The sequence below is a fragment of the Harpia harpyja genome, chromosome 12 (genome assembly GCF_026419915.1).
Source record: "Harpia harpyja isolate bHarHar1 chromosome 12, bHarHar1 primary haplotype, whole genome shotgun sequence".
Taxonomy (NCBI): domain Eukaryota; kingdom Metazoa; phylum Chordata; class Aves; order Accipitriformes; family Accipitridae; genus Harpia; species Harpia harpyja.
This window is the reverse complement of record NC_068951.1, coordinates 27,768,439-27,795,984: the sequence shown is the minus strand read 5'-3', so window position 1 is coordinate 27,795,984 and position 27,546 is coordinate 27,768,439. Positions and strand designations below refer to the sequence as shown.

At 34.8% G+C, this 27,546-nt stretch overlaps 1 protein-coding gene across 7 annotated transcripts in view; it reads right to left on the bottom strand.

Annotated features, from left to right (window-relative positions):
• The window catches only part of U2SURP (U2 snRNP associated SURP domain containing), a 47,767-nt gene that overhangs the window by 14,193 nt on the left and 6,028 nt on the right, over positions 1–27,546 (bottom strand). For 2 of the 7 annotated variants that reach the window (XM_052802726.1, XM_052802722.1), the window contains exons 2-23: positions 25,545–25,592; positions 22,506–22,604; positions 21,249–21,363; positions 20,718–20,851; positions 19,508–19,549; positions 18,663–18,730; positions 16,628–16,722; positions 16,505–16,540; positions 16,320–16,402; positions 15,669–15,834; positions 14,347–14,558; positions 13,364–13,407; positions 10,007–10,111; positions 8,748–8,818; positions 8,501–8,660; positions 6,166–6,328; positions 5,585–5,664; positions 4,451–4,538; positions 3,062–3,184; positions 1,557–1,713; positions 1,086–1,181; positions 425–491 (exon numbers count right to left, since the gene is read on the bottom strand). In XM_052802726.1, coding sequence (XP_052658686.1) covers positions 425–491; positions 1,086–1,181; positions 1,557–1,713; positions 3,062–3,184; positions 4,451–4,538; positions 5,585–5,664; positions 6,166–6,328; positions 8,501–8,660; positions 8,748–8,818; positions 10,007–10,111; positions 13,364–13,407; positions 14,347–14,558; positions 15,669–15,834; positions 16,320–16,402; positions 16,505–16,540; positions 16,628–16,722; positions 18,663–18,730; positions 19,508–19,549; positions 20,718–20,851; positions 21,249–21,363; positions 22,506–22,604; positions 25,545–25,592 — 2,252 coding nt within the window. Of the gene's footprint in view, positions 1–424; positions 492–1,085; positions 1,182–1,556; positions 1,714–3,061; positions 3,185–4,450; positions 4,539–5,584; positions 5,665–6,165; positions 6,329–8,500; positions 8,661–8,747; positions 8,819–10,006; positions 10,112–12,609; positions 13,331–13,363; positions 13,408–14,346; positions 14,559–15,668; positions 15,835–16,319; positions 16,403–16,504; positions 16,541–16,627; positions 16,723–18,662; positions 18,731–19,507; positions 19,550–20,717; positions 20,852–21,248; positions 21,364–22,505; positions 22,605–25,544; positions 25,593–27,546 lie in introns of those variants that run through there. The other 5 variants (XM_052802723.1, XM_052802724.1, XM_052802725.1 and 2 more) reach the window with 5 other exon arrangements.

Here is a 27,546-nt window from a genome sequence, read left to right as displayed (position 1 = left end):
GCATGGAGTCTATTAGCATCCAAAGAAACATACACACCAGAACATTATTCACTGTGTGTGTTGCAAAAGCAAAAGGCAGAGATTTAGGTAGATTCATACATACCTGACATCAAGATTTCCAAACTGTAAAATACTACTTTAGTTCTTACTATTTGACATTAAGTTACCAAATCGGCATAAATTTGAACATTATGGTTAACAACTCTACCAAAAAGTGTAATTTATCATGTTAGAAAAAAATTATGGGGTCTGAAAGCATGCTGCACTAAAATCCTGATTTTTCTTCATTTTCTTATTTTCCTACTTCCAAAATTTCATTTTTGTTCTGCTCTTATAATACATATATATCTTGTAGGGAGTGCCAAAAACTCAACCTTAGAGGCAGAAAATGAGTATGTTTTCATCAGAATGAAAAAGTATTTACTTTTGAATTTCTTCCTCCTCAGATTCTTCATGTTGGTCAAAAAGCTCCCACTTAGAAGTAGTAACAGCTAGAAGAAACAGTAAGATAATTTTAACAACAGAAAAAGCTATCACTTAATCTGAAAATTAGTATTTGTAGATATAATAAAAACTACAATGTGATAAAGTTTACCAGCATCTAGCACTTAATACAGACTTTCTATTTCATAGAAATATGCAAAACTGCACGTTATCAGAATATTTACTATTTACAGAGTTATTCACTTATATTGCATCTCATGTTTCAGTAAATCCTTCAAAAGCAGCCAAGTATTTGTCAGTTTGTAAAATTTTATCTTCCAAACAAACATTTAGAAAGACTGCCAGTCACATACCCAGATTTTTTTTTCCAATATTTATTCTTAATGAACTGGAAATTCTTTTTAAAGGTTGGTAGGTTATTGAAGTAGAGTAACAAAACCAGAATACACTACTTTCTTCACTGAAGTTATAACCAAAAAAGAAGTTACAATTGAAAATCCTACTGGATTACTACAGTAGTCATATTAGAACTTTTAAACAGATTGGTTGAAAATACCCATGAAATAATAGGTAAGTGACATTAAGCTTTCAGTTTACTTACGTAAGTATTTTAGTTTACTATATATACTTTGAAAACTAACCTTGAGCTTCCAGTTCCGATTCATCCACTGCTTCCCACTTCGAAGGGGCAACTTTAAATATAGGCTCATTCTTTTTTGAGTCTTCAGCTGTATCCACTGTTGGAGAAAGAGACACAGAAAAATAATTTCCAAAGCTCTTCAAAAGTTCAAACAGAAAAATCCTTATATAACAATAAATTTAAATACTGCAGCGTATTATACCATTTTATTATTTGCAGAGAAAAGAAATTAGGATTTGGAACCTGATGTGCATAACATCAGAAGACGCCTACTGTGTCTCTGAAGCAATTACAATCTAAAAGCAGTTTTTAAACTAATTCTTCCTAGAACAAAGTGAAATTAATCAATTCAACATTTTATGAAGCTACATGCCATGTTAATTCTCAGCTGTACTTGTAAAAACTACTCAGGAAAAAGAGATCATCAAAAATTAAAGAATCAAATTGAAAGTGAGGTTGAAACATTTCATACAAGGAACTCCATCAAGATCGTCATCCAATGATTTAATTGGGACTCCATCCAGATCATCAATAGGAGCAGCATCAATAGGAATTCCATCCACATCTTCTAGTGGAGCACCATCAAGCTCTTCCTCAATGGGAGCACCATCAAGATCATCCGGTACTTCCTGAAAGCAAATAATTTCAGGAACAAATCTACATTGCTTTTCTTTACTTCTCCAATTATTGATTCATTTCTTTTTAAAGGAGTAGCTTTAAAAATACCTAAAACCCAAAAAACTCAACTTAAACAATTTTTGCTACCAAGGACAGTTGTTTATTGCAGAGGAAAAACATGACAATATCTTCCTATAAAAAACCATAAGCAAGAACTTGGAATTTGTCCACAATGTACTGGAAGCTTTGCAATACCTAAAGAGATATTAAGCTGAGGCTTAGCTTGAAATGAGCAAGTTACAGTCAGATAAATTATACTTACTATATATGAAAGATTCCCTGGGAACCAGTACTCTGAACTGACAGAAATCAACTATTTAGCAGGAACACAAATTTAAGGAACACGCATAAATGATAAACACATCTACATATTCTGTTCGGTACAGGCACTGTTAGGTGCATGTTCACCTTGCTCTACTGCTAAGTGAAATAAGCTAACCTTCCAATTATACTGTAGGTCTCCCTCCTGCTTTTCTGAAAGGCACATTTCCACAGAGTTACAAAATGAACTTACTCTAAACATACATCTATTTATTAGCATCCACTGTCTTGGTTCTCTCAAATAATATTTATACATAACTGTAAACACATCAGTACACATTCACTCAGTGCTAATGGTATTCTAGAAATTTTAAGCATAGAACATCAAAATATTGCATAGTAATTTATATGTCACTGCTAGAACTAAAACTCACTACATATCCTGTTAAAAATAACCTCTACCAAAAAAAAAAAAGATAAATGCTGTAGCTTAAAACTAGAAAGTTAGCAACTTATTGCTCCAATACAACACAGCAAAGATCAAAGTAGAATATCACCAGTGTAAATGATTATCACAACCTTCCTCTCAGATTAAAAAAGCTCAGATGGCTCTGTTACATCCAAGTGTGACACTCACACAAAAAGAAAGTGGATGATCGAGGTAGCCAGATGCCTAGCTATTTAGAACTCTCAGAAATTAAAACTAATGCCTGAAATTCTAACTCAAAATTCAGATAGATACTACAGAATATTTCCAATACCAAGGAAATACCCGTCATTCTGCACTAGTCTTGCTCTGAAATAGTTTCACAACATAACTCCACCACAGCACCTAATCTACAAGCAACAAATGCATGAACAGATTAAACAGTATTTGCACCTGAAAACATCTGTTACACCTGTATTTAAGAGTAAGGATTCAGAGGAAAAAAGTTTATTCACCATAACAGATATATCAAAATAATCCTTGCCAGTCCTATTTTATATTTACACATTTTTCCTTACCATCTGCTAGCATCACTACCAAAGGTCACTCACCTCTGTTTCTTTATCTTCCATGATATTTACAAGCCCCAAGAAAATATTCTGTAGTTTGATCAGAAATGGTTCTGGATAGATCGCCCAGTCTTCCCATGCTCGGAAGCATGTCATTACCCGTTGCTAGAAGCAATAGGAAAAAAAGCACTATTAAATTTGTATTAAGAAATGTTAAGTGATCAGAAATACACCACAGAGAACTACTGCTGTAGACAGCTACTCCTAAGTAGTTCCATACTGGAATATATTACAATGATACTATGCTGGGCAAGACTAGTAATTTTACAAAAATATGTATATAGGAACTACTCTTTTAAAAATCTCACTTGGGTATTATTTTTCCTTTAAATCCTGTTACATTATCTATTTCAGCTGTTCACAGTTCCTAACCCAATAGTAAATTTCATTCTGCCCAGATGTTCAAAGCAGGTGCCTCTACTAAGTGTAACAGAAAATATCTTTCCCTTTGTAAAATAAAATTAGCTAAAATTAACACTAGCTTATGCATATTATTGAAGTGAAATTATGTTCCTAATTTCATTTTTTTATAGAAGTGAAGTATATTTGAAATGATGGGCTTCAGCTCAAGCTTGACACATTAAATGTAGCTGGAGATGTAGATATAAACAAAATCTACTACCTGTCTTTACCATATAATTTAATGAACAGTTTTAAAATAGCAGATAACTAAAATTGATTCTCAATCTAGAGTACTCAGGACCAGAGAAGGTAGGATAACCAGCATAAAGACCTTAATACAGAAAAACTAACTACACTGTAAGCTTTGTATTTAAAGGTTCTGATTTAGGAAAAAAAAAAAAAAGAACAAAAAAAAAGAACTGTAGAGACATCTTTAAAACAGGAGAAGGAAAAGCTAGGCTGAGCATGAGAATAGTGAGAAGCAGAGCACTTGATGTCAGAAATCACTCTCAACTACCCATGATCAGACTGCTTATCAGACCTCAAAAAATAAAGCCTAAGTATCAGAAAAATGTTAAAAAGTAACTTTATGCTTTTATGTCCAGCAGTTTCTTTCCACACTGAGCAGCCCAAATTTGTTTTTGAAACTGAAATATAGGTGGTCCAAAAATAATCAGAAAGCTGTAAGGCCTTGTTTGCAATTCAAGTACTAGATAGATATCCTCTCAACTCCACAACTATACATCTACTGGTACAATTGAGCTGTTAGATGCTAATTTTCTTCCTTAATTTCAAGGCTATCTTTGCAAGAGAGAAAACCTAATTTTTATCAAAAAAAAAAAAAAAGCTTAATTAGGAAGGTTGAGGTCTAAGCCACCTCTAAGCCACCTATCACAGTATGCAATCTCTTGTGCAGGAACATCTATTTATTTGACTTCTATGTCACGTAAATAACAATGAAATACATACCTTGAAATTTTCAGACTGTAAATGGCCTTGTATTGTACGGTAAGTAGCATTGAGATCAGAGAATATCTGACATAATTTTGTTTCAAAACTAGAATTAAACATATACATTTCTTTAGTTAAACTTTGTAATATATGTTTTCTGGACATACATAATTCACGAAAATACCTGGGACACAGGACTCAAAAGCACAAGGTTCTGATCCCTATAGTAGCCATGAACTGAACTATAAAGCAAATATGATTACTATATATTAAATCACCTTGGACAACAACAGAACTGTGAAGGGAGATCTTCACATCTGCTGCAGTCGCTTTATACAGCCTGGAAAGATTGGAGGAGGATAAAAGGAGTTTTACAACCTTATATACAATGAAAGAATAGTCTCAAAATTAAATCTGTATTTTTAGAAAATTCTTAGTTATGTTTCTATTTTAATTTACTTGATGATGCCCTCAATGAAAGCAGTGAGTAATGGCTGCCTAGCTTCCCTTGAGCTTCTCTCAACTGGCACAACAAAGACACACTGCAACAAGAAACATCATTTGCAATCCCTAGAGTTTTGTAACATGCTGAATATTCCCCATCATGCTACCATAATATTAGAGAGACTCCAGGAAATAGACACAATCCAATATCTAAGTAGGACAAAGGTACTCTCCCTTGGACATTTTTCCTAAATTCTGCTAAGCACCTTAGAAAAAGTACATAATCCCCTTGTAAGTTCTCCAAAGTTCATGGAGAATTAAAAACACCTTTTAATAAAAAAAAAATTCTACTTCAAAAATTGACTTCTTCACATGGATTATTTGCTATAGCGTATCTTGAATATTATCTACAGGCTTTCTTTCCGTCAAGAAGCACGTGAGTTATTGTCACCTCTATGAGGTTCCATGCAAGTGGTCCCTTGCATAGGGCATATAGACTACTTTTTGCATTACAAAGCAATCCTATGCACTAACATGCTACATCTTATACATTTTCATGCAAAGAAATATAAATATCATCAGTGTTGTAACAGTATCCTCATAGCAAAGTGTGAATTTCTCTACAACCACGTTAATCCAGAGATGTACAAAACTGAACATAAGGATATTCTTTTTTAAGTCATCAATCACCTTAAATATTATACTTACAATTTTCTATAGTAGGAAGCATTGGCAACTTTAGCTGAAGAGTTGTATAACACATCTGACACTAGATATAATCTTGCAATCTACAATAAAGAATGTTCAAATTAAAATAATTCTAGAGTTTAAATTATCCTGAAAATATATGCCTTTTTCCAGAAAGAATACAAGATAGTTTAAACTATCTAGAAGTATCAAATTAGAACTAACCGTAACACAGCCACACATGCTAAGGAGCAATTAGCTCCCTATTACGCTACAGGGTAGTAGCCACTGTAACGTGATATTACATAGTATTACAAAGGACAGATCACGGCACTCCAATTTTTATTTCCTTGTTTGAACAGACTATTCTGTTGTTTTCAACTTCACAGTAAGGCAGAACATTATTTACAAGCAGGTTCAGAAAGAACAGAAATATATAACAAAATACCACAGGAAAAAAGCATACTTAAATTCAAGCCCACGTTTTAATAGAAAACCCTCAATGCTATATGAAACTTACGAAATAATGCTTGTAAATTATATGCACATGCTGTTAAGTGAGTTCTTACCCCAAAATACAAGATTATAAAAAATCTCCACACCTTCTTAGGAAGAGGAGTCTTCAGAATGGACAGTGATTCTGTAATGCAGTCTACAATTTCTTCAGCAGCTTCTGCATTATTTAGGCAGAAAACCATTGCATCACCAATATCATTCTTCCGAGGTGTTAATCCACGCAGAATTTCCTCTAATTTGTCCCTCTGTCTGAAATACCAGGAATTTTAATACTTTCAATATAAATTAAAAGTACTTTGGGGAATTTCCATTTAATTACGATTTTGATTTTTCCCTCTTTAGGACAAAAGCAATTTTAAATATTTTTATATTCTGTTGCCTGAGTTTTTTCAGTGACTCATGAACATTTGTATCCACATTACATATATAAACAAAGTGCAAAAAATCCCCACTCAAGTCTTGACTACGTACACAAATCAAGGAAAAATAACTGAGAAATACCTAATGCAGCAGACCAGTATCTCTAATAAAGTAATTATCTTTTTGGATTTAGTTTATGCCTAAATGAAAATGGATAAATCTGAAGCATGCAAGTAATTGCTGCAGAATAAGAAACATTAGATTCAGAAAGCTAGTAAGAAGCAACTATTTCAGGATTTCCCCAACCTCCATATATAAAGAACACTCAATATCTTTTTGAGCCTTTCAGATAGAAGATAAGAAATAAATCACATATTAAACCCTCCAGACCCATGACTGGTATCATAACTATGATGAAAAGAATAAAACAAGAAAAAAACCACATGCTAAGAACACAGTTGGAACAATAGCAAAATTAAGAAAGTAACGTATATATTTCCACTACCATAGCCATCCCCCCCACACTTACAAGTCAGAGCAAAGAACTCTGATGATGTGTCTCTTACTGCTTATTAACCACTGTTCCCAATTTTACTTTCTGATGAACAGCATCAGTAAGTTCAAGATTATAACAACTCTTTAGTTCCCGAGATCATTAACAATGTTGAGAAAAGTGCTATATACCCCTATCAACAGATAAAAACAGAAAATGGGGAAAAACTCTCATCTTCCCAATCTCCTTCAAATAAAGGGTTAATAACCATTGGATTGAAAGGACTGACTGTTCAACGATGACAAATCTAACCAAATCCAGAACATATTTAGCAACAAGTATCAAAGAACACTAACTGAAAAGCACTGAGGTTAGGAGAGTTTCTAAATAATATTATCATAGAATCGTTTAGGTTGAAAAAGACCTTGAAGATCATCGAGACCAACCGTCAACCCAACACCACCATGCCCACTAAACCATGTCCTGAAGTGCTTTGCCTACGCACTTTTTTAACGCCTCCAGGGATGGTGACACCACCACTTCCCTGGGCAGCCTGTTCCAATGCCTGACAACCCTCTCAGGAAAGAAATTTTTCCTAATAGCTAATCTGAACCTCCCCTGCCACAACTTGAGGCCATTTTCTCTTGTCCTATCACTATTTTTTTGATAGAAGAGACCAGCACCCACCTCACTACAACCCCCCTTCAGGTAGCTGTAGAGAGCGATAAGGTCTCCCCTCAGCCTCCTTTTCTCCAGACTAAACAACCCCAGCTCCCTCAGCCGCTCCTCATAAGACTTGTGCTCCAGGCCCCTCACCAGCTTGGTTGCCCTGCTCTGGACACACTCCAGCACCTCCATGTCTTTCCTGTACTGAGGGGCCCAAAACTGAACACAGTATTCGAGGTGCGGCCTCACCAGGGCCAAGTACAGGAGAACAACCACCTCCCTGCTCCTGCTGGCCACACTATTTCTGATGCAGGCTAGGATGCTGTTGGCCTTCTTGGCCACCTGGGCACACTGCTGGCTCATATTCAGCCGGCTGTCAGCCAGCACCCCCAGGTCTTTCTCTGCCAGGCAGCTTTCCAGCCACTCTTCCCCAAGCCTGTAGCGCTGCATGGGGTTGCTGTGACCCAAGTGCAGGACCCGGCACTTGGCCTTCTTGAACCTCATACAATTGGCCTTGGCCCATCTATCCAGCTTGTCCAGATCCCTCTGTAGAGCCTTCCTACCCTCGAGCAGATCAACACGTCTGCCCAACTTGGTGTCGTCTGCAAACTCACTGACGGTGCATGTGATCCCCTCATCCAGATCATTGATAAAGATATTAAACAGAACTGGCCCCAAACCTGAGCCCTGGGGAACACCACTTGTGACCAGCTGCCAACTGGATTTAACTCTGTTCACCACAACTCTCTGGACTCAGCCAGCCAGCCAGGTTTTTACCCAGCGAATAGTGATGAGCATGGTAACATTTTAGAGATGAAATGTTATAACTACAAAAACACAACAGGAAAAAAACAGGCACATTAGCAGTTAAAACAGCATTATGAATTGATGGAAGTTCATACTCTTCTTTAAGTGCACCCTTCTTGTTCGGTTCCTCCACAAACGCTTCCGTTTCTTGCTCTTCTGACATCCCATGCAAGTATGGATTCAATGGTGGTGGCCTCCAAAATGATCCATTTTTGAACATACGGAAATCTTCTGTCCTCCACTTGGTTGGAGCATCTCCCTACAAAAAAACAAAAGTATTTTTAGTTTGGTGTTATTTTATTTCATTATGCTTGAAGTTATGAATTGTCACTAAAATTCTACTTGCCTGAAGAATTGAATAAAGCTTCCATCTATAATATACATGGGCTGGAGTCTGGTTTTCAAATAAAAACCTAAACCAAAGAGCAAAGAAAAGACACAAAACTTATTACAAATTATTTAAGTGAAGCAAATTCAAAGGAATAAAAAAAAAAAAAAAAATTTATAACCAAACCCTATTCAGAATCCCACCTCAGCTACCAAGTGAACTCAAGATAATTAAAATCATGTACAACTACAATACAGCTGTGCAGAACAAGTGCAACTGCTCCACACACATACATATGCAATCTGCAAAGCAGAGTGCAGCATTCCACAAAGGCACAGCATTTCTCAGAAGTTAAAAGCAGAACAAACAGGATCAGAAAGAACAACCGTGCAGCCTCATAGTAAAGCAGAAGAATCATCAGTGCAAAGAGTCACTATGGGAGCAACTGCAACCTCAGCAGAAGTGCTGCAGGAACTTGTAGTTATACAGTTAGGTTGCTCAGATCGAATACTGAACGACTTGAAGTTTTCCACCAGTAAACTGTGTGTCAGAACATTCTGACAAGATCAAGGGGGGAAAAAAAAAATTCTCAGTTTGTATATAAAAATCATAATGAAGCACTTCAACCTTACTGCAAATAAAACATTTTTAAAAGGTCATTCAGTATTTCCCTGAAAAAGTTTTTCAGCAACTGCATTTCACAAGAAATTCTTAAATTGATCCTTTTTTATTCCATTAACGACAAGAGCTGAAAATTCTGACAACTTCACTATGTAGGCTAAAGTTTAATCCTATTTGCATTGACATCAAAGAAAAACGACTCCCAGCTCTTGCTAAAGGTTAGAAATTAGGCTCCAGGAAGACTGGACTTTACATTGAGTTAGTCTGTCTGTTTTGGGGGGGATTTTTTTCTTTTTTTTTTAAAATGTATGCTACTGCCTCCACTGATGATTTTGAATCCCTCAGAAAAGCAGGTGCTAAATGTAATTTTATTTATTTATTATATATATTTTTATATAGGTACAAATGTATTTTATAGTGTGTGTATATAGTATTTTAGTTATTTATTTATATGTACACAGTAGTAACAACTGGAATAAAAGTGCATTCCTCAAAAAGACAGCATAAGCATTTGTACAATTTGTAAAATTTAAATCTGCACATGAAGATAGACATAATAAAAACAACTCTTAGCAGTATTTCAGAAATGCAGAATATTAGCAACAGTGAAAACAGTCAGCGCTATTGCAAACTGAAGCAATATAATAAGCACCTGAACATTGGATTGTTGATTTCTCGGTTCATAATCATGGCTTCAAACATAGGCCCTTCCCGTACCACAAACTCTATCATTCGATGTATCAAAGCGAGCAAATTCCTACAACAACAACACAGTTAAAGAAAAATTGATTCAGACCTAACACTATATAAAACTACACTCCACCTAAGATACTATAACTGTGCAGGAGATTATTTTGCTGTATCGTTAAGAAAACTGTATAAAAGATAAGGTAACATGGAACATTATAGCCTTGCATCATAGACATGGGCATTCTAAAATAAAAACATGCCTAGGAGTGGTGGAGTAAGAATTTAAGAGGAGACCTCTTTCCTGAATTTCCACAGCTTAGCCTACAACCATCTTTTACTTAGCAGAAGCTTAATAGTCCTTATGCATAAAAATGGGCAACTGAACACCAAAGTACAATTAACTATCAAAAACTAAGCCCTCATCTAAATTGTCTAGAACTAAGACAGAAGTGTTAGCTAAAGTTCTACAGAGGAACAAGTGGCTGAATATTATGCTCAAAATTAAACACACATGCTTTTGAATATTCAACAGAAACTGCATTCAGCTTTCAAACTACTCAAGTATGAAAGGAAAAGCAAACAGCCTTCTTGATGCCAAACAGGGCAATGGTTTTATTAAATTTAGATAATCTCTTTTTGGTCAAGACTCAGCTATTGGCATAGAACAAAACTGTCCACCATTTCGTGTCATACCATCCAATGTTTCCTCCCTCATACACTCAAGTGAACCAAATCACAAATTTAAAAAAAAAAAAAAAATAAATCTGTATTAAATTTCATTCAGCACTACATCCTGAGACAGGCAAGAAGCAGATGTGAAGTGCACATTTTTCAAGCCACATCTGAAAATACAGAGCCACTTATTAGCATGCTAACAGGAGACAGTCATATGAGCTTTATATACAAATAGTGATTTGTCAGTTTCCAGCCATTCGGGGGTTTTTGGAAACAGGATCCCGAATTTTCAAATATAGATTACCTACATATATCAAAAGCTTCACAGCACGTGTCTTTTGAACGTGATGCAAACAAGAAAAAAATACAGATTTTTACATTTTTTAATTTATTTTCTTAGATGTAACAAATGGATATTGGTTCTTTACATATATCTCATTAGATTTCATTTTAGCAATTTTTTAATTAAAATTCAAAAATTGTTACATTGAAAAGCTGCAGAATTTTCTATTACTTCCTAGTAATGAGGTGATTATTTTCTACCATGAGTATTCAAAGTTCTGCCACAGATATAATGCACTAGATCAAAAAAAATTTTCAACTTAAAAACATAGTAACAAAAAATCTGCCCCTGCCATCTGCAAACTTAGCAAATGTTCTGTTTTATACCAGCTAGCATTAAATCTACATTTGCCTCAAATTTTACACAAAAACCAAATAGCTACCTACAGTTCAGTTTTCCTGTTCGCTCTTTATTATCCCAGAAAAATTGTAAAGAGGACAGTCTCAATAATTCTGTAGCCATTTTATTTAAAGCAGTGTTCTGAAAGTCTGAATAGCAAGACTGTTCTTGTTATATGAACTGTATTTGAAAACACCAGTAAGAAAAAACTTTACAATTAGCTTTCAAGCCTCTGAGCTTGAAATTCATTTACTCTAAGGCAAGTTCAATGTGATCATTTCTGGTTTCCTGCAGAACCATGCCATTGGTTTTCATCTAATTTTTCTTTCATTGAGTACAATAAAGTTGCCTAAGAGCAGCTTATGCTTGAACAACAACATCTGCTTTGGAAAGACCTCAGATGTATGAAAAACAGATTCAGTACATCCCATATCTGAAAGAGGGTGTTAAATAAATTTTGGTATATAAGAAATGACTACTTGAAAGTGAATTTCTCAGAAAACACTTGATACTCAAGGTTTTCTGTTTAGTAAATACTAAGAGGTAAGAGACATTAAAAACCCGTATTGAAAATTTTCAAACAAAGGAGAATAATTACACATATTATCCCACTGCAGTCAGTCGAAATTTTTGCATGATGTGATGCACTGTGTAATAGTCTCTTAGCAGTCGCCATTAGCATCTTTGAAAGTTATCAAGAAAAAAAGAAAAAATTAAAAGTATTTTCAAATACAATTCAATTAACATGAGCCTTTCTTCTCATACAAGCTTTCAAAATGCTACAGTAAATAAAATGGAAACATATTTTTCTCTGAAAGCCAATTGCTCTGTAAGCACTGTAGAGTTTTACAAGTACTTGTTCTACTGAGTATGTTTCTCAAATCAAGACTCCTCCTCGTCACCCTAATTATTCACCTCTCTACCCAACAAAAATTGTACTGTCCTAAAATTTCATCAAAACTACTAGTTCATTTGAGCATCTATTGACAAATATGTTAATGTACTACTGGAACTAGCTTCACAAATCTTTCTTCCCCCCCCACACACGCGAAAAAAAGAAAAAAGGGACTTTGTGACAATTAAAACAGTGTAGTAAAAAAGACGATAGTTTTAAGTGCATTATTTTAAAATGTCATTTAGCTTAAGTTGGGCAACAAAAAAAAGTTTTTCAGTTATAATAAAACCACATTTATTGGAGCCGATCGTACCAATGTCTGGTCAAAAACTGTATACTTTCCCAATCCATCCCATGATGTTTTCCTGGTCCCCCGCTGCCGCAGACAGTTCAGCTGGTGTTGCTCACCAAGGCCAATGTCAAAGAGAATTTGGTAATCTTTTGTGCTTATTTACTTTTAAAACAGTGTTGTGTTCCTATGTTTGGGAAGAGGTTTTAGCTTAACTGAGCAAGAGTATACCTAGACTACTGCGAAGGTAGGAGCACTGACGGGGACCAAAATGTAAAAATACCCTTGCAATACAGAACTACCTTTTTCAGTGACCAAAATTATAACTGTTGCACATTAAAAAAAAAAAAATAGCAGTAATCAAAAATTTTAACTGGTTACAAATTGTACAAATGAAAAAAAAAAAAGGAAAGAAAAAACCCACAGCACAACACTGGAGACAGCTGCATCCTAGCTATGAAGTATTCAAGAGGTTTATGTCAGGACTCATACAGCATCTAAGACAAGCTATTTGTGTTCACTCACGAAATTACCCTGCAACTATTTCTAGTGCTTAAATTAAATGCAAAGAATAATTACTTAAATCTATCCTCAATAAAAAAAAAGTTATTAAGATAAGGATAATAAGACTGCAAAACACACATTTCTCTCAAGTGTCATGAAAGAACCATTGCTCAGTCAAGCCATTACCTTTTCCTCAACATCACCATTTTTCTTTAAAATTCCGAAGGGGAAATTTTCTATATTTAGATCAGTAATAATAAAGAAAAACATGTACCTTTCTGTTGGGATAACCACTTTGACTATGGCTTGCGACAGAGTCTGTATATGAAGTCACATCAGATAATAAACATAGAATATGTGAGTATTGTTAACAAGTAACAAGCAAAAATATACATATGCAATGAAAATACTACACATCTATCACAAGTTTTGCAGGCAATCACTGCTGTGAAGTTATAACTAAGCAATTACACAAAATGCAAATGGTTGTGTCAGTGAACCGTAAAGGTTCACTAATTGCAAAGTATCAGAACATTCCTGTCAGAATGTACATCGATGCACTGAATAGGTACTACGCTGAATATAATTAAGAAAGGAGTTCTTAAGTTTATGAAAAGATTCTAAACTATTTGACTTGGATCACGTTGGTATTACTTTATTCCCAAGTCTTACAAAAAACAGCCCTAACATTTGTCATTCAAAGAATCAACAAGTTCTTACAAATGTAAATCAAGTTGGTTTGTGATTACAAGATACTTACCCTTTTATCAGCTAATATTCCAGAAAAAAAAAGTTTGAAAACTGACTCCATAAGTAGCATAAAATACTTACTCAATGTCCAGATTAATTACCGTCTACACAAAATACATCAACTCCTCTAGTGTAAAAATAATGCTACCCAAATTAAAACGTAGTATTTTCTTTAAAGAAAACAATTTAGATACTGCAATTTGGCAGCCAACAAAAGGGGGGGACGTAGGAGAAAAAAATCCAGGGAGCCTGGAGGGGGAAAATGATAGCCAGATTTAAAGCAGCACTAAAACAAACCAAGACCCAGTACACTGTACCCTAACACAGACATGAAACAGAGCTTCAAGAATTAAGTAGGTTCCCTTGGGCTACAGCAGGGAGCCAGCGAGTTTGTACACTAAGGGCTGCCAAACTCAGCCTGAACAATGCAAATCTATGAAGCCATTGAAATACTGTCACAGATGTAGTATTTAACAATGAGATATGGCCCAGGGTACTGTAAGTTACCTTCTCAAAATCTTCTTTGTTTTTTGGTGGTGGTAACATTGGAGCATTAGGATTCTTCAGTCTCTCCCTAGGCTGGGCATTAAAAGGCAGTCCTGACGGAGGAGGCGGGAGGGTATGCTCCATCATAGAAGGCGGAATGTATATTGGATGTGGTGGTATAGGTACAGCTTTGCCCCAACCTAGCTTCATTTCAAACGACATAATCATCTTGCCTGAAAAAGTGAAAGTAAAAAACCAAAACCAAACCACCATTATGTTATAAATTTGTTCTGCGTTGCTTGAGATTTCTCTACGTGCAGCGTTTAGGTTTGCCTGCCATGGTTTATATTTTGCTTACATTGTTGATTAGTGTATCATATCTATCAGACTACATCATGTGCAAATGAAAGCCTATTACTTGATATATTTTATTAATCTTCCCCCAATGTACATTTTCGGACTACAGTACACAATTACTTGACTTGTTGGGGGGAAAAAAAGTTTTAAAATTTGATATTCAGCACATCAGAACGAACAGAGTAATTTTTAAATTATATTATTTCTGCACTTCAATTCTTCAGTGTTTTGTTCATAATAACAAATTTCAAATTACGTTATCCAAAACCAAATGTAATAACCAATTAGAACTCCTACATAGTGTAAGCCTACTTATTTATGGTCCTAGTAAAGGACCATTTTGAGTAAGCTATGCAAGGGCAACCTTTCATTTTTTATTCTTTTTGTCTAGGATGCTGATTTTTGATTTTCAGGCTCTTCCTGAACTGTAAGGACATAGCTTTCTTCATCACATAAGACTTTTTTTTTCTTTTTTTTCAAATAAAAGGTAGACAAGATAGACCATATGCAAAATTACATGTCTGGCATGATACAGTTACCTCTTCAGTATTAGGAATTTAACCATTATTCAGAAGAACATATTTATCACCAATTATTAATTATATCCTGTGCACTGGTTAAATTTAGTAAAAAAAAATCATTGTTGGTGCACAACTACAAGTAATAGGTTCCTTCTTAAAATAGTCTGTTTACAGAGGAGAGATTATCAAACATTACCCCCTGCTCACATCTTCAAAACAGTCAGAAATTTTACATCTTTACCCACAGCAAAAGCCACCAGTATTCCCAGCCCTTGTGTATGCTATCGTCTGATGACATTCAGCTGCCAGTAAAACAGTCAGTGTAAACTGAAATCACTGCCAGTGTGGTATCTACTGGAGTTACAGCATACCTATCACTAGTCTGATAAAACAACTTGAAGATATGCTTACTCCTCAATATTCCTACAAAGATAATTACAATTCCGAACCGAGAAATCTGTTTACCATTTAAATTCTTTAATGCTCTTTCAGCATCTCTCCTGTTCATAAAGGCAACAAAGCCACAATTTCTTTCTCTTGCTCTTTCTTCATCAGTTCTTGGCCACATAATTTTAACACTTGCTAACGGTCCAAAGCGTCCAAATTCTTGACATAACATCTCTTCATTCATCTACATGAAAAAACGTAAAAATTAGCATCTTGCTACTGTATTTCTAACATACTCGTTCATATTATTGTTCAAATGTCGAGATTTTAATTTTCTGAGTTTCTTGCAAAACAACGCTTCATTGATACCACCCCAATGCGATCTACTGCAAAAATAATAATTAGAAAAGATGCATTTTAAACAGAGCACACTCACATTTTTTTGAGGTATGATCCACCTTGCACAGAGATATCCACGGAAAAATAATTTTAACTGAGCATTTTTGCATATAGTAACTGATAGTCTAAACCTCAACTTTTGCAGCATTGCGTACAGAGCATTTATTCAAATGAATACTGCCTCTACAGTCACCAACTGTACCTAGTATATGGGTCTCAGCACACGCGTATGGTTTAAAACAAAAAAGGGGGGGAAATTGCCACTGGAAAAAAATTCAGCTGAACCCAAACATGCCAACACTGCACTTCACTCCTTGGCTCCAAACTTACTTGAGGATTAATGTTTCCAAGATACAAATTTGTTGTACTTGGATCTCCAACATCATGTGACCCTGGTGCATAATCATCCAGTACTGCAATGACGGAGGAAAAAAAAACAGAAAAAAAGAAGTCATAATCTTTGCTATGCATTTAAGTGACAACATTATACTGAATGAGAAAAGAATCTATATTACCACCAGATGATCTGTTTCTTCTTGAAGGAGCATCCACTGAATAAACAGAAGAAAAATATATATATGTAATTTAGTCTACAAATTTCGTAGCCCAAACAAACATAAAAAATAACATTTACTTACTTGAACGACGCTGGCCATCTGAATCTGACTGGGGTGGTTCAAAACGACTCAATCTACCTTTTGTTTTATGTCTTTCATCACGTTCCTCTTGTATTCTACAAAACAAGTTTAACGTAAGTAACAATAGCATTTTGAGGTTTTTATTCTAAAATTTTCAATTAACTTCAGAATTATGAGAATTTTTAATATTAAACAATGGGCTTGTTAAAAATTCTCAATTACCAGTATGTTTGAATTTCTGTTTAATCAACTGGAATATATCTACCAGAATTATTCCAGCTGCATGCTTCCTCGTTCATACTGTCAGAGTGTTTTAATCTCAAACAAAATTGACTTAGTTTGAGAAGCAGATTACAAGACCAGAAATAAGAATTGTGCTCTCAAAAAGTGACCTGAATTCCACATCAGACTGCCAGAGATCCATTGACCATTCAGATGACTTTTCAGGATGCACACAACTCCTTAGTGTCTATTTCTCCTACTACTTTTTCTAAGCCTTATTCACACAGGCTGTCACCTTGTAGGGTGACAGACACCCCCATACGACTATTTCCAGAACATACAGGATCTCGTCTCAGTTTATACCTCTGAGGATAGTACTCACACAAGTAACTATTTGGTTCTTTGTAGTTTGGCCTTAAATCTTGGTACGAAGATATTGTGTACTAGGAATACAAGGCTGCCAATTCAATTCATTTACATCAACTAATGAACAGACAGCAGTGAAGTTCAGACACCACTCACAACAGCCATTTATGGATTTATAATGCAGTATCTATTGTTTTCTAATGCATACAGATTATTTTGTTTTCCATCTCTAACATCAGGGCAAACACATGGCACTGAGTTACACTCAATCCATGTGCTGCTCTTTCTGTTGTATTACACCTTCAAAAAGTGAAAGAATCTGCTTTTTAAGTGTTACTCAGCTTGTTTTTAAAATTATGCAAGCTGAAGTACATCTCTAAACTTTAACTGCAAGTCTTATTTCTGCATTAGTACAAAAGCTCAATGTCATACTACAATTTGTCTGGATATAGTTTGAGACACTGACAAAACTTATTCTTCCTGAATCTGATACACATTTCAATTTGCTACCAACCTCTTTGCTACATCCCCATCAAGAGAAGAGTCAACACCTAAAACCTGAACAGCCTCATCTATTACATTACCTACTTGTCCTGCTGTATCTTCACTAACTTTAACAATGCATGAGACCATGTTAACAAGTGTTCTCATTTACAGGCTCACACGTGCTAATTTATAACAGAATTGCATCTGAAGTTCCACTTGTAAGTAACATACTGACAGCAGCTGTCAAAGGAACAAACCCACATTTCCATTTTTTTTATCCTGGTAGAAGGCTGGTTGATTCAATCATTAAAGCTTCTATTCACACCTAACTGATCCAAAAATCGTCTTCGGTAGCTTTGGAAACATAGCCAGTCATTCACTTACTGGGATCTCTGAAATACTTTATGCGTTTATATGTAATTTTTTTGGTTAATTGCTCTGGATATTCTTCTGCTTAGGAAGGCAGTACAAAACTGTTTCAAACGTCACAATCAAACATCTCTGAGATGCAAAGAAATCCATTCATTTCAACAGACAAAGATTTAAGCCAGCATACTGGGCTTTTTTCGTTTGTTTTTTGATCATTTTATAGCCTTTGGTGAACGCTAGATTTCAAAACAGAAGTCCTTTTCAACAATAGCGGTAAACACTTCCTATTGCCAATCAGCATAAGAAAGGGCACAAGTATCAAGGAACCCCAGAGAACTAATTAGATGGCAACTGATTATCCAGACAGATCATAGACACCTATACCGAGCATCTACCAGCATGGGTTTGTACTCTGTTTAATTATGATTGCCATTGTTAAGTTATACCACTCCAAAAGTATTTGAGAAAAAAAAAAAACAACAAAAATCTACTGTGAGAAACAGTTTAGCAAGAATGATCCCAAATATTGCCTGTAAAAACAAGGTAAAACCTTGCATCTTCTTTACTTAGAGTAAAAACTAGTCAAACTTACTGCTTTAATTCTTCTTTAAAAAGTTCCAAATTACTCTTTTTCTTTTCCTTCTCTCCTTTCTTCAAAGGCTAAAATGAAAGATACATCAGCCAACATTTCAGCAGATAAAATGAAACAAAAATAAAAATTATATAACAAAATTTTAGATAATTTCCATGCATCTTTTACCCACAGCTTTCAAACCAAGTAAACTACAGGAGGAGGAAAAAAAACAACAACAACAAAAACCCCAAACAGACTTGAAAACATTAAGACTGAGTGCTATCAAACACAAAGCTAGAAAACATAAAATTAAGGATAGCTTAAACTAAACTTTGTTACTTCTCATTATTACAATACAGCATGTGTGATCAAACACTCTCTACAACATACAAATTTAAAATATCTGTGATGTATTTTGTCAGTTTGTTCCACTTAAAAACTTAAAAGCTGACTACACCCCCAGCAAATCATCATGCTCTAATTAAATTTATGTGTGTACATATATATGTAAATTTTACATATACAAATATTCAATTATTTTATCCACAGACAAACATTCTATGTGAAAAGAATTTCCTTCTCTTGCTTCCTTTCAGATATAAATACAGGTCTGAAGCAACATTACTCTAAATGGTTCAAGATCCTCAGAAAAAACACTCTTGAATGACAAAGAATAAGTATATTGTAAAACTTCCTTTTTTTTTTTACTGTAATATAGGTACCTTAACTAACTCATGTGAACTCTTCAACAACATTGCTTTTATATAATCAGATTTAAATGAAAACGTTTCCAATAGGCAGACATACAAAATATTTATTGTGTTACACACTACAGCTTTGGAAAAACTGGACTTCCTACTCACCCCAGGCAAAGTTGTTTGTTTGTTTTTGTTTTTGGGGAGGGTCTGCCAAATAAATAAAATCATTTTTACCTCATTATCTTCAATCACCATTGGACAGGGCAAGTGAGTAAACTGATTGCATTACTTGATAAGTATTTATGACAAATTCGAAAAGCAGTAATATTCTTACAGTACAAACACTTGCATATGACAGAACAGCTCAGCATAATAAAAAATGCTACAATTCATTTCTGTAACTGTAGAGCTTTACATACAATGAAAATGAAAACTGCCATCCAGTATTACCCCACTAGTCTAAATCTGAGTTTTCTTTAAAGCTGGAGGGAGGCTAGGATGGGATTACCCACAATTACCACATTACATCTCATTTCCCACCCTAACAGGCAGTATCATATATGTTTCACTTAAGCTTAAAAATTGTAGTAAGCTCTATTAAAAGACATCCAAGACATTAATTACACATTACACATATACAGTAGTAACAGTAATCATATGTAACCATCACTTGACTTGAAGACTAAGTTTGTTCATAGTATTTCCATTACTTTTTATGATGAAATCTCAATTTAACAAAAAAAACAAACAAAAAAAACCCCAAAAAACCCCCCCACAGTATCAAACCATGCAGAAGTCAAAATAAATTAAATAAAACCAAGGTGCTTTGCTTCAAAAATATGCAAGTTCTACAACTTATTTGGTACATCTCAAAGAGTTAAAGGGACTTCTTAAACTTTACCGCAAGAAAAAAAAAAAAAAAAAATCAAAAAACTTCACCAAGAGAAAAACTTGGATCAATGCAAAGGTCAATTTTTTTTTTTTTTTAAGTTATAAAAACCTAAAAACAGATGGCAGCAAGAAGAATTGCTTCTAGAACTTCACAAATTCTCAAGATTGGAGATACTGTTACTTTGCAACAGTCACTAAATCAGTGTTCATGTGAAGTCTGTCTCAATTAGCAGGAACACAGGAAAAATATACAGCAGCCAAATCAAAGTGCAGCACTAGGTATATCATGCTGGATACAGGGCTATGGACCTCTGCATTTCATCATCTTGTTATCTGCTATGGGATTAAGCAAATCAAAATTTCCGCCTTCTTTTAATATGTGATAAATGCAGATAAAACTACTCTGCAAGATCACACAGACCTTTTTCTAAGCACTTCTAAATACTTTCTAAGTATGGCGTTAATATGCAAATAAGAAACTTACAGGCTTTTTGGTTTCTATCATTAAGAGGGATGGAGGCTTCTCATTAGATGGCTGGCTGGGTTGATTTTTTTGATCTGAAAATCGTGAGGAAGGCTTATAGATTTTACCTCGTTTTTCATCTGTCTCATGCTCCTCTGAAATTAAAGGCAAATTAAGAACAGATTGTATTAACTAATGCTGTATAATACTGTTCATTAGAAAGAATGCTGTTCTTCAGTCTTGTTCATTCAATTCAGTATATTATTTCATTAAAAAAGTGGTAACACAAACTTTCTGTAATTTAACATCTTTTAATATGAAGAAAAAGAACAAAGATGAAGTATTTTAAAACAAAGCATTTTTTTCCTCTAAAGTTTAAGATGTATCACACCACTACCTACCTAGCGAGTCAAAGCATAAAGTAGATTTTAGGATCAAGTTTCCTTTGCTGCTTCTAATGTAACATATTAATTTTAAAATGCAATTCAAAGCCATCTTCATCTTTACTCAAAGCCAAATGATCCACCATCCCCAAAAAAAGATTAGTTATACCTTTAGATGCATTAACGATTCCTCCTCTTACAAATGTTTTCACTTTATTACCATCACTTCCTTCAAAGGCAGCAAGGAATTCTTCATAAATTTCTGCAGCAGCCTTCTCGTCCTCCTACATAGCAAATGTTAATCTATTTACTATCATCACAGAACAGCCTTCACTAGACAGCTATTCTTAAATTAGCTATGTGACATTCCTTTTTATTTTCTAGAGTTCATGCTACAAACTGCATCAAATGAGTTTCAATTTTAGACAGAATTCAAATTCCTGAAAAATGTGGGAAGAACACAGCACATAATACATAAAGCAAATAAGGCCTGTATGCTCAAACATGACTGTTCATTTACAAGAGTTTACATGGCAATTTAACATTCAAAAGATGCCAAATAGAAAAGATCATACGATAGACCAACATTATAAGACTGGCGCTTTGGTGACCTAAGCATCAGAGAACAGTATGTATTCGATCTTACCCATTATGATCAACCCACATGATGGAAGATTAACAACAGGATCACCTTTATGTATTTCCCAGAGAAGAAGTTAATTCAATGACTTAATAAAGTTGAGTGAGACACTAAATTTAGTACTACCATGTTTCTTTAGGCTAATATTTCCAACAACCTAGCAGGAGATATCCCATTGAAATAAAGTAGGAGTTGTGTGTATAAACTTCTAAGCCCAAAATTTTCAAAACTTCCACCTTACCAACTATAAGTTACATAATTCCTAATATTTCCTAACTTTCCCATATTTCCTTGGATGCTCCCGAGTATCCTAAAATCCAGTATCAAATTTTAATGTTTTTATTAATTCAAAAAAAGGTCATTAGACAAAAATACGTTTTACAGAATAACACAAATGCATATTGAAACAAATTCAGAGATGACAGGTACTCTTTCTAATTACTGAAATCCAATGATAGAGAACAAGTAAAGAACAGAAAATAACCTAAGATGATAGCTGTCTTCATTCTGAGCAATACAACAATCAATGGATTGCTGTAGTTCAGTATTTCAGGAAGCCAGAGAACCTGATTTCTCACACAGAAAGAAAGAGAAGCAAGCCTGCCTCTCTTATCTTAATGCCATGGATACCAAGAACAAATTAAATATGTAAATACAATTCACTTTTGTTCTTAGAAAGCTACAATTATCAAAATAAAGAAACTTGGTGGTAAACCTGGTTGCAATCTATAAGCAAACTTATTTCAGCTCTGCATACAAAATAAAATTTTAATTATATACCATTACCTTCTTTTTTAATTCTTCTTGCTCCTTCTTGCTTAAAGTCCGTTTGGCAGCACTCATTTTGCCAATACTGAATGCTTTAAGTTTGCTTTCCATTAGAGGCTGCAAAAGGTGTAAGAAAACAAACATTAAACTGTTTACAAAACAATTAAATTTACTCTTTACCTTGGTCTAGACCAGAAACTTTCTACCTGAAGTGACTTAACCTAAACAAAACGAAGAAAAGGCTTCCTGTACTTCTCTCCGAACTTGCTGTTATCTAATACCACCAAAAAAATTTAAATTTATAGTTTTTTTAAACACAAATCATTCTTGGTTTAATGAGAAAGCTTTTAATTCACCATTCAAACACAGCTGAAATCTGAAGGGTACTTGCTGTAAGAGCCTGGAGATCTTATCACTACACAACACACAGTTTCTAACCTTTGGAAATAGATGCTTTGCACTACAGTTACTTCTTGAGCCTTGCAATTTCCAGGAAAAAAAAAACAAAAACAAAAACAACAACAACAACAAAGTTCTAAAAGCTTTTCTATTTTGGCCAGAAGAATGTTTGTGCAAGGTTGAACAGGTGTAACTGAAGAAGAAGATGGATGTTAAAATTTCAGTAGTACTTCAAGGTTAAGTGTAATATTTTTGCTTGAAGAAGAAAATGCATTCTTGAGGTTTTCAGTACTAATTAAATAAAACAAAAGACCTCACATTTAGCTCCTAGATTCTATTTTAGGTAGTTTAACCTCCATTCCTCCCTTCTTGAAACCCTGATGAAAGAAGGACTCCGTGTAACAGTCATTTCTGGAGAGCATGGAATTAGAATTCTTAAGATTCTATTTAGGCAGTTAACAGACAGTAAAGCGTTGAGAGAGGAAAGACATTGGCAATGGGAAGGAAAGGAAAGAAAGAAAAGAAAAGGTAAGAAAATTCTCTGGAAACTCCTAGCTTGACAAAGTAATTCATAAAGAATCAGCACAAGAACAAGAAAAAAGCCCCAGAAGAGCAAAACGTAAGCTATTAGCCTTTATATTTTTGATAAAAAAGATATTTGTTATTTTTTATATTTGATATTTTTTATGCTCTTACACAGTGCACAGTGATGCTTAAAACTACCACTCTTGCAATGACAGTTCTTAAAAAAAACACAAACAAAAAACAACAAACCACAGCTCAATTTATAAGACATCAAGACAAATAAGGTGAACAACTTAACTGTCATATTATTAAAAAATGACAGATGCCAACTGCAAAAAGAGTTTCCTCTAGGAATTTTCTTTGTAAAGAGTTTTATTTCTAGTATCAGCTTCCTATTCAGAATTTTTTACATATGAAAGCACTGTGAAAAACAACTGTTTGAAATACCTTAAGTTTATAATCCTTGTTTAGTATCACAAACACCTCTTAGATCTGTGCCAAGCCTATGACCAAAATAGCTCATATTTCTTTGAAAAACGTTCCCTACTTCATCACCAAAAGGAACACTATCAGTTACAAATTAATGCAGTGTTGTCTGTGGAGTTATCTGGTTTATGACACTATGTTTATCAACATGAGCTGCTGTGACAGGTTTATGAGGAGCTTTTCATGCATCTGTGTGTTTTTAAAGTTAATAAAATCCAGTTTTCCTGTTTCTGAAAGACAGTATTTCAGTATGACAAACAATATACAACCTTGGCAAAACATAGGCATACTGCTGTGGCACAGGAATGCAGACAAAACAAATACCACACTCCTACCCAAGGCTTATCCTGTCATCAGGAAATAATCTCTCACAGTAATGTCACAGGATACCTGCAGATCAGCCACATCAATATATGTTCTAGTGACATAAGGGAAGCAGCTGTAAGGTAACAAGAGTTCTGGCACTAAGATCTCCTCAGTTTAGAAATGGTCTCAGAAAAAAAACCACAATACCTTCAAAGTGGCTGGAGCAACAAAAAGTTAATAGGATTGAACTCATTTGTGCCTGCTAGTTACATTCCAGTAGGCAATTATAACATTATTATTAACCATATGCACCCTCACAGAATTTCTAACAGAGCTATACAAAACTTGAAGGCCTTCCTCCTTCAAAAAACAGAAAATAATACAGTGAAAAGGGTAAAGCAAATGATGGAAGCAAAGAGAAAACTTCTAGCTGAGTAATCAAATCACTGCACGAAAGCAAACTCCCATTAAACATAACACTGCATTGACTGTAAGGCGGCACAAAGTACTGAAGTCCCAGTCCCATCGACAACACAAAATATTCAAAAGAGATTTAAGAGTAATTTTCCAAAATACAGCAAGTAAAGCAAATCAATAAAAGAATCTACTTTATGAAAAGTTTCTGCTATCACAACTTGAATAACATTATCTTACAAGCATTTTAACAGCTGGTAATTGACTTTTTCATACACAAAAATCAAACTGAAATCTTGAAGAAAATCCAAACCATGGAATGAATTGTCTGGTATTAACACTCTGTTTGGCTCTTGCTGCCTGTTTTCATTTTAGCTCAGAAACAGGTAGGCCTTCAAGCAACATACCAACCACATGACCCCGCAAAGGTCTCTTTGGGGCAGGGAGGGGGGCAAGACGAGGTAATTATTCTTACCTTTTGCTTTAAGTATATTCTGTTAGAAAGAAAAATAAAGGATGAATTTGGGGCCACACTATCTCATTTTTGAGAAGCCAACTGTGTATAAACAGACACTTCAATATACAGTGACTCCTATGATTACTCACCTTGTAAACTATTTCTCAGTGTAAGAGATAGACATACAGAGTACTTACACCTTCTTCCTGTTCAAGTATCTATTATGAATGCAATATCATGCAGCAGAGCTTCCTACGCTAGTGGTTGTTTGAAAGTTTCAAGGAATATTTTTAAACGTGAAAAAAATCAATGGTTCATTTACAAACACCTACAAGATTAGATACCCAATGCACCAGAGTCTGCCTGCAGCAACTAGTTTTCTTTAGAGAACAGGCCTATTTTGAGTTTGTGAGTTTGGCTGAATGTTTTTATTTGGGTTTCGTTGTTGTTTTTAAATATTTTGGACTTACATGTGTATCAGCAGATCCAGTGGTATGTACTGCATCTGGCACTCTGACCTGAAGAGAGAATGAAGAGGAGGTGAGCCACAGAAACAGACAAACAACCTCTGGGTTTTTTTTATTCAGTCCTTTGAATGTGATTTTCATTTCAACTTCAACGTCCAAACACACAAGAACAAAGATACATGTAATGTATTTTAATGATATACCTGAACAGGGTCACAGCATGAACAATGTCAATATAAGGCAAACAAGGGATTAAAGATAGACTGTTCTTGCTACCATTAAAAACATCTGAATTTCCACAGCCGGATTTTATAAATATGCCACTAACACCACTGCAAGGAAAAAAAAAAAGTTTGTTACACTGAATCTGCAAGAGTTGTCATTAAAGGCTGTTAAAGATTACATAAAGTACTTGATTATATTTGCCTTACTATAAAATCATTTACAAAACTGCTCTTAGTATGCTGTGCATAGATGGAAGCTGGCCACCTCAAGAACACTAATTAAAGTCCAACTGGTGAGTAGATACATGATTACTTTAAACTGTAACTAAACTTTAACGCATAAACCAGCGTATATACAAAATTTGCATAGGCTTTTTTAAACTCATTTAAAAACCTGACTTTAAAGTGATGGAGAATACTCCAACAAACTGGACTGAACACACTTCTAAATTATGTAATGCCTAAGTGTCAGAAAACCTCACTGACATAACATCTACTACTAAGACATAACTGCCTGATGCACAATTCATATCTAAATTGAAATTTCAAGTCAAAGTAAAACATTTCCATTAGCTGAAATCTGTTCATTAGTTACAGAACATTAGCACTTCTCCTTATTACCAGAAATTTATAGGTTTTACCAGAAATAGTAATATACAGTGCTCACCTCCAGCCTTCCAAAACGGACAAGCATCAATTGCTACTCTAGAAGAAAATTTACTAGACCTCGTTTTCATTTTGCACCATGCTTTTTCATCAGTTAAGATAGAGACATTTATCTTTGGACAAGTATATTCCTATGTTTTACAGTAAAAAATGGTAGACAGCACTTCAAGAACCAGAACTAAGTCCACAAAGGTAAAGAGAGACACAAAGATACATCCCTTAAAAGGGAGAAGCAGAAGGCTCCTAGGAATATGTTTGGGGTTTTTTTAAGAAAGGGGGAAAAAAAAACAAACAAAAAACCCAATTGTGCCTTACTCTCAAAGGCCTCCCAAATCCACTTACCTGCAACCCTATATACATTACTCACAAGGCACATCTTTGCACCGAAGTTAATAAAAAGTCTAGTTCACATGCACCAGTAGGAGTTCATTAAAATACACGTCGAAGCAAGTATCACAAGCATCTTTTACTAATACCGCTTGCTGCAAACTTCTCCTCTGTATTTAGTGCTGGATTTTTTTGTGATTCACAACTACCTATGGCACTCAAATCAGTAATCTGTTATCCACAGTTCTATGTACTGCAAAAATGCAGCTTAAGGAAACCTGTCCTCTCCCAGAGAGTTCATGAATGTATAGCACATGACACAGATAAAAGAAAGACACTGTGAAAAAGAATTTCAGAGCTTGAAAACAGCATTCTTCCTGCTGCCAGCTGCCACCCTGTGGCAACCAACATATCAGTTACAATTCCACCCTTAAAAAAAAGACAAAATTTTCAGACCTGCAGTTAAAAAAGATAAATCTCAAAGGTGGACTGATACAATGCCATCTGCCTCAGTGTACCGGCGGAGTCGATACCTAGCACTGCTTGGGGGAAGGAGGTTGTTTGGCAACAGCAGAATGAAATGACCATTTCTCAGTTCTCCACATCTGTTTCATTTACAGAAGTTTTGGAAAGTGACACCTTCCAACAGGGAAGCTGCTTACAGGGAGGACAAGAAACAAGACATTACACACAGTAACAAACAGTACCAATGCTCAGTACAATGACACTTAAGACAATATCCCAAGGAAGAACATAAAAAAAAAGTAACAGACACTAAATCTGTTTCT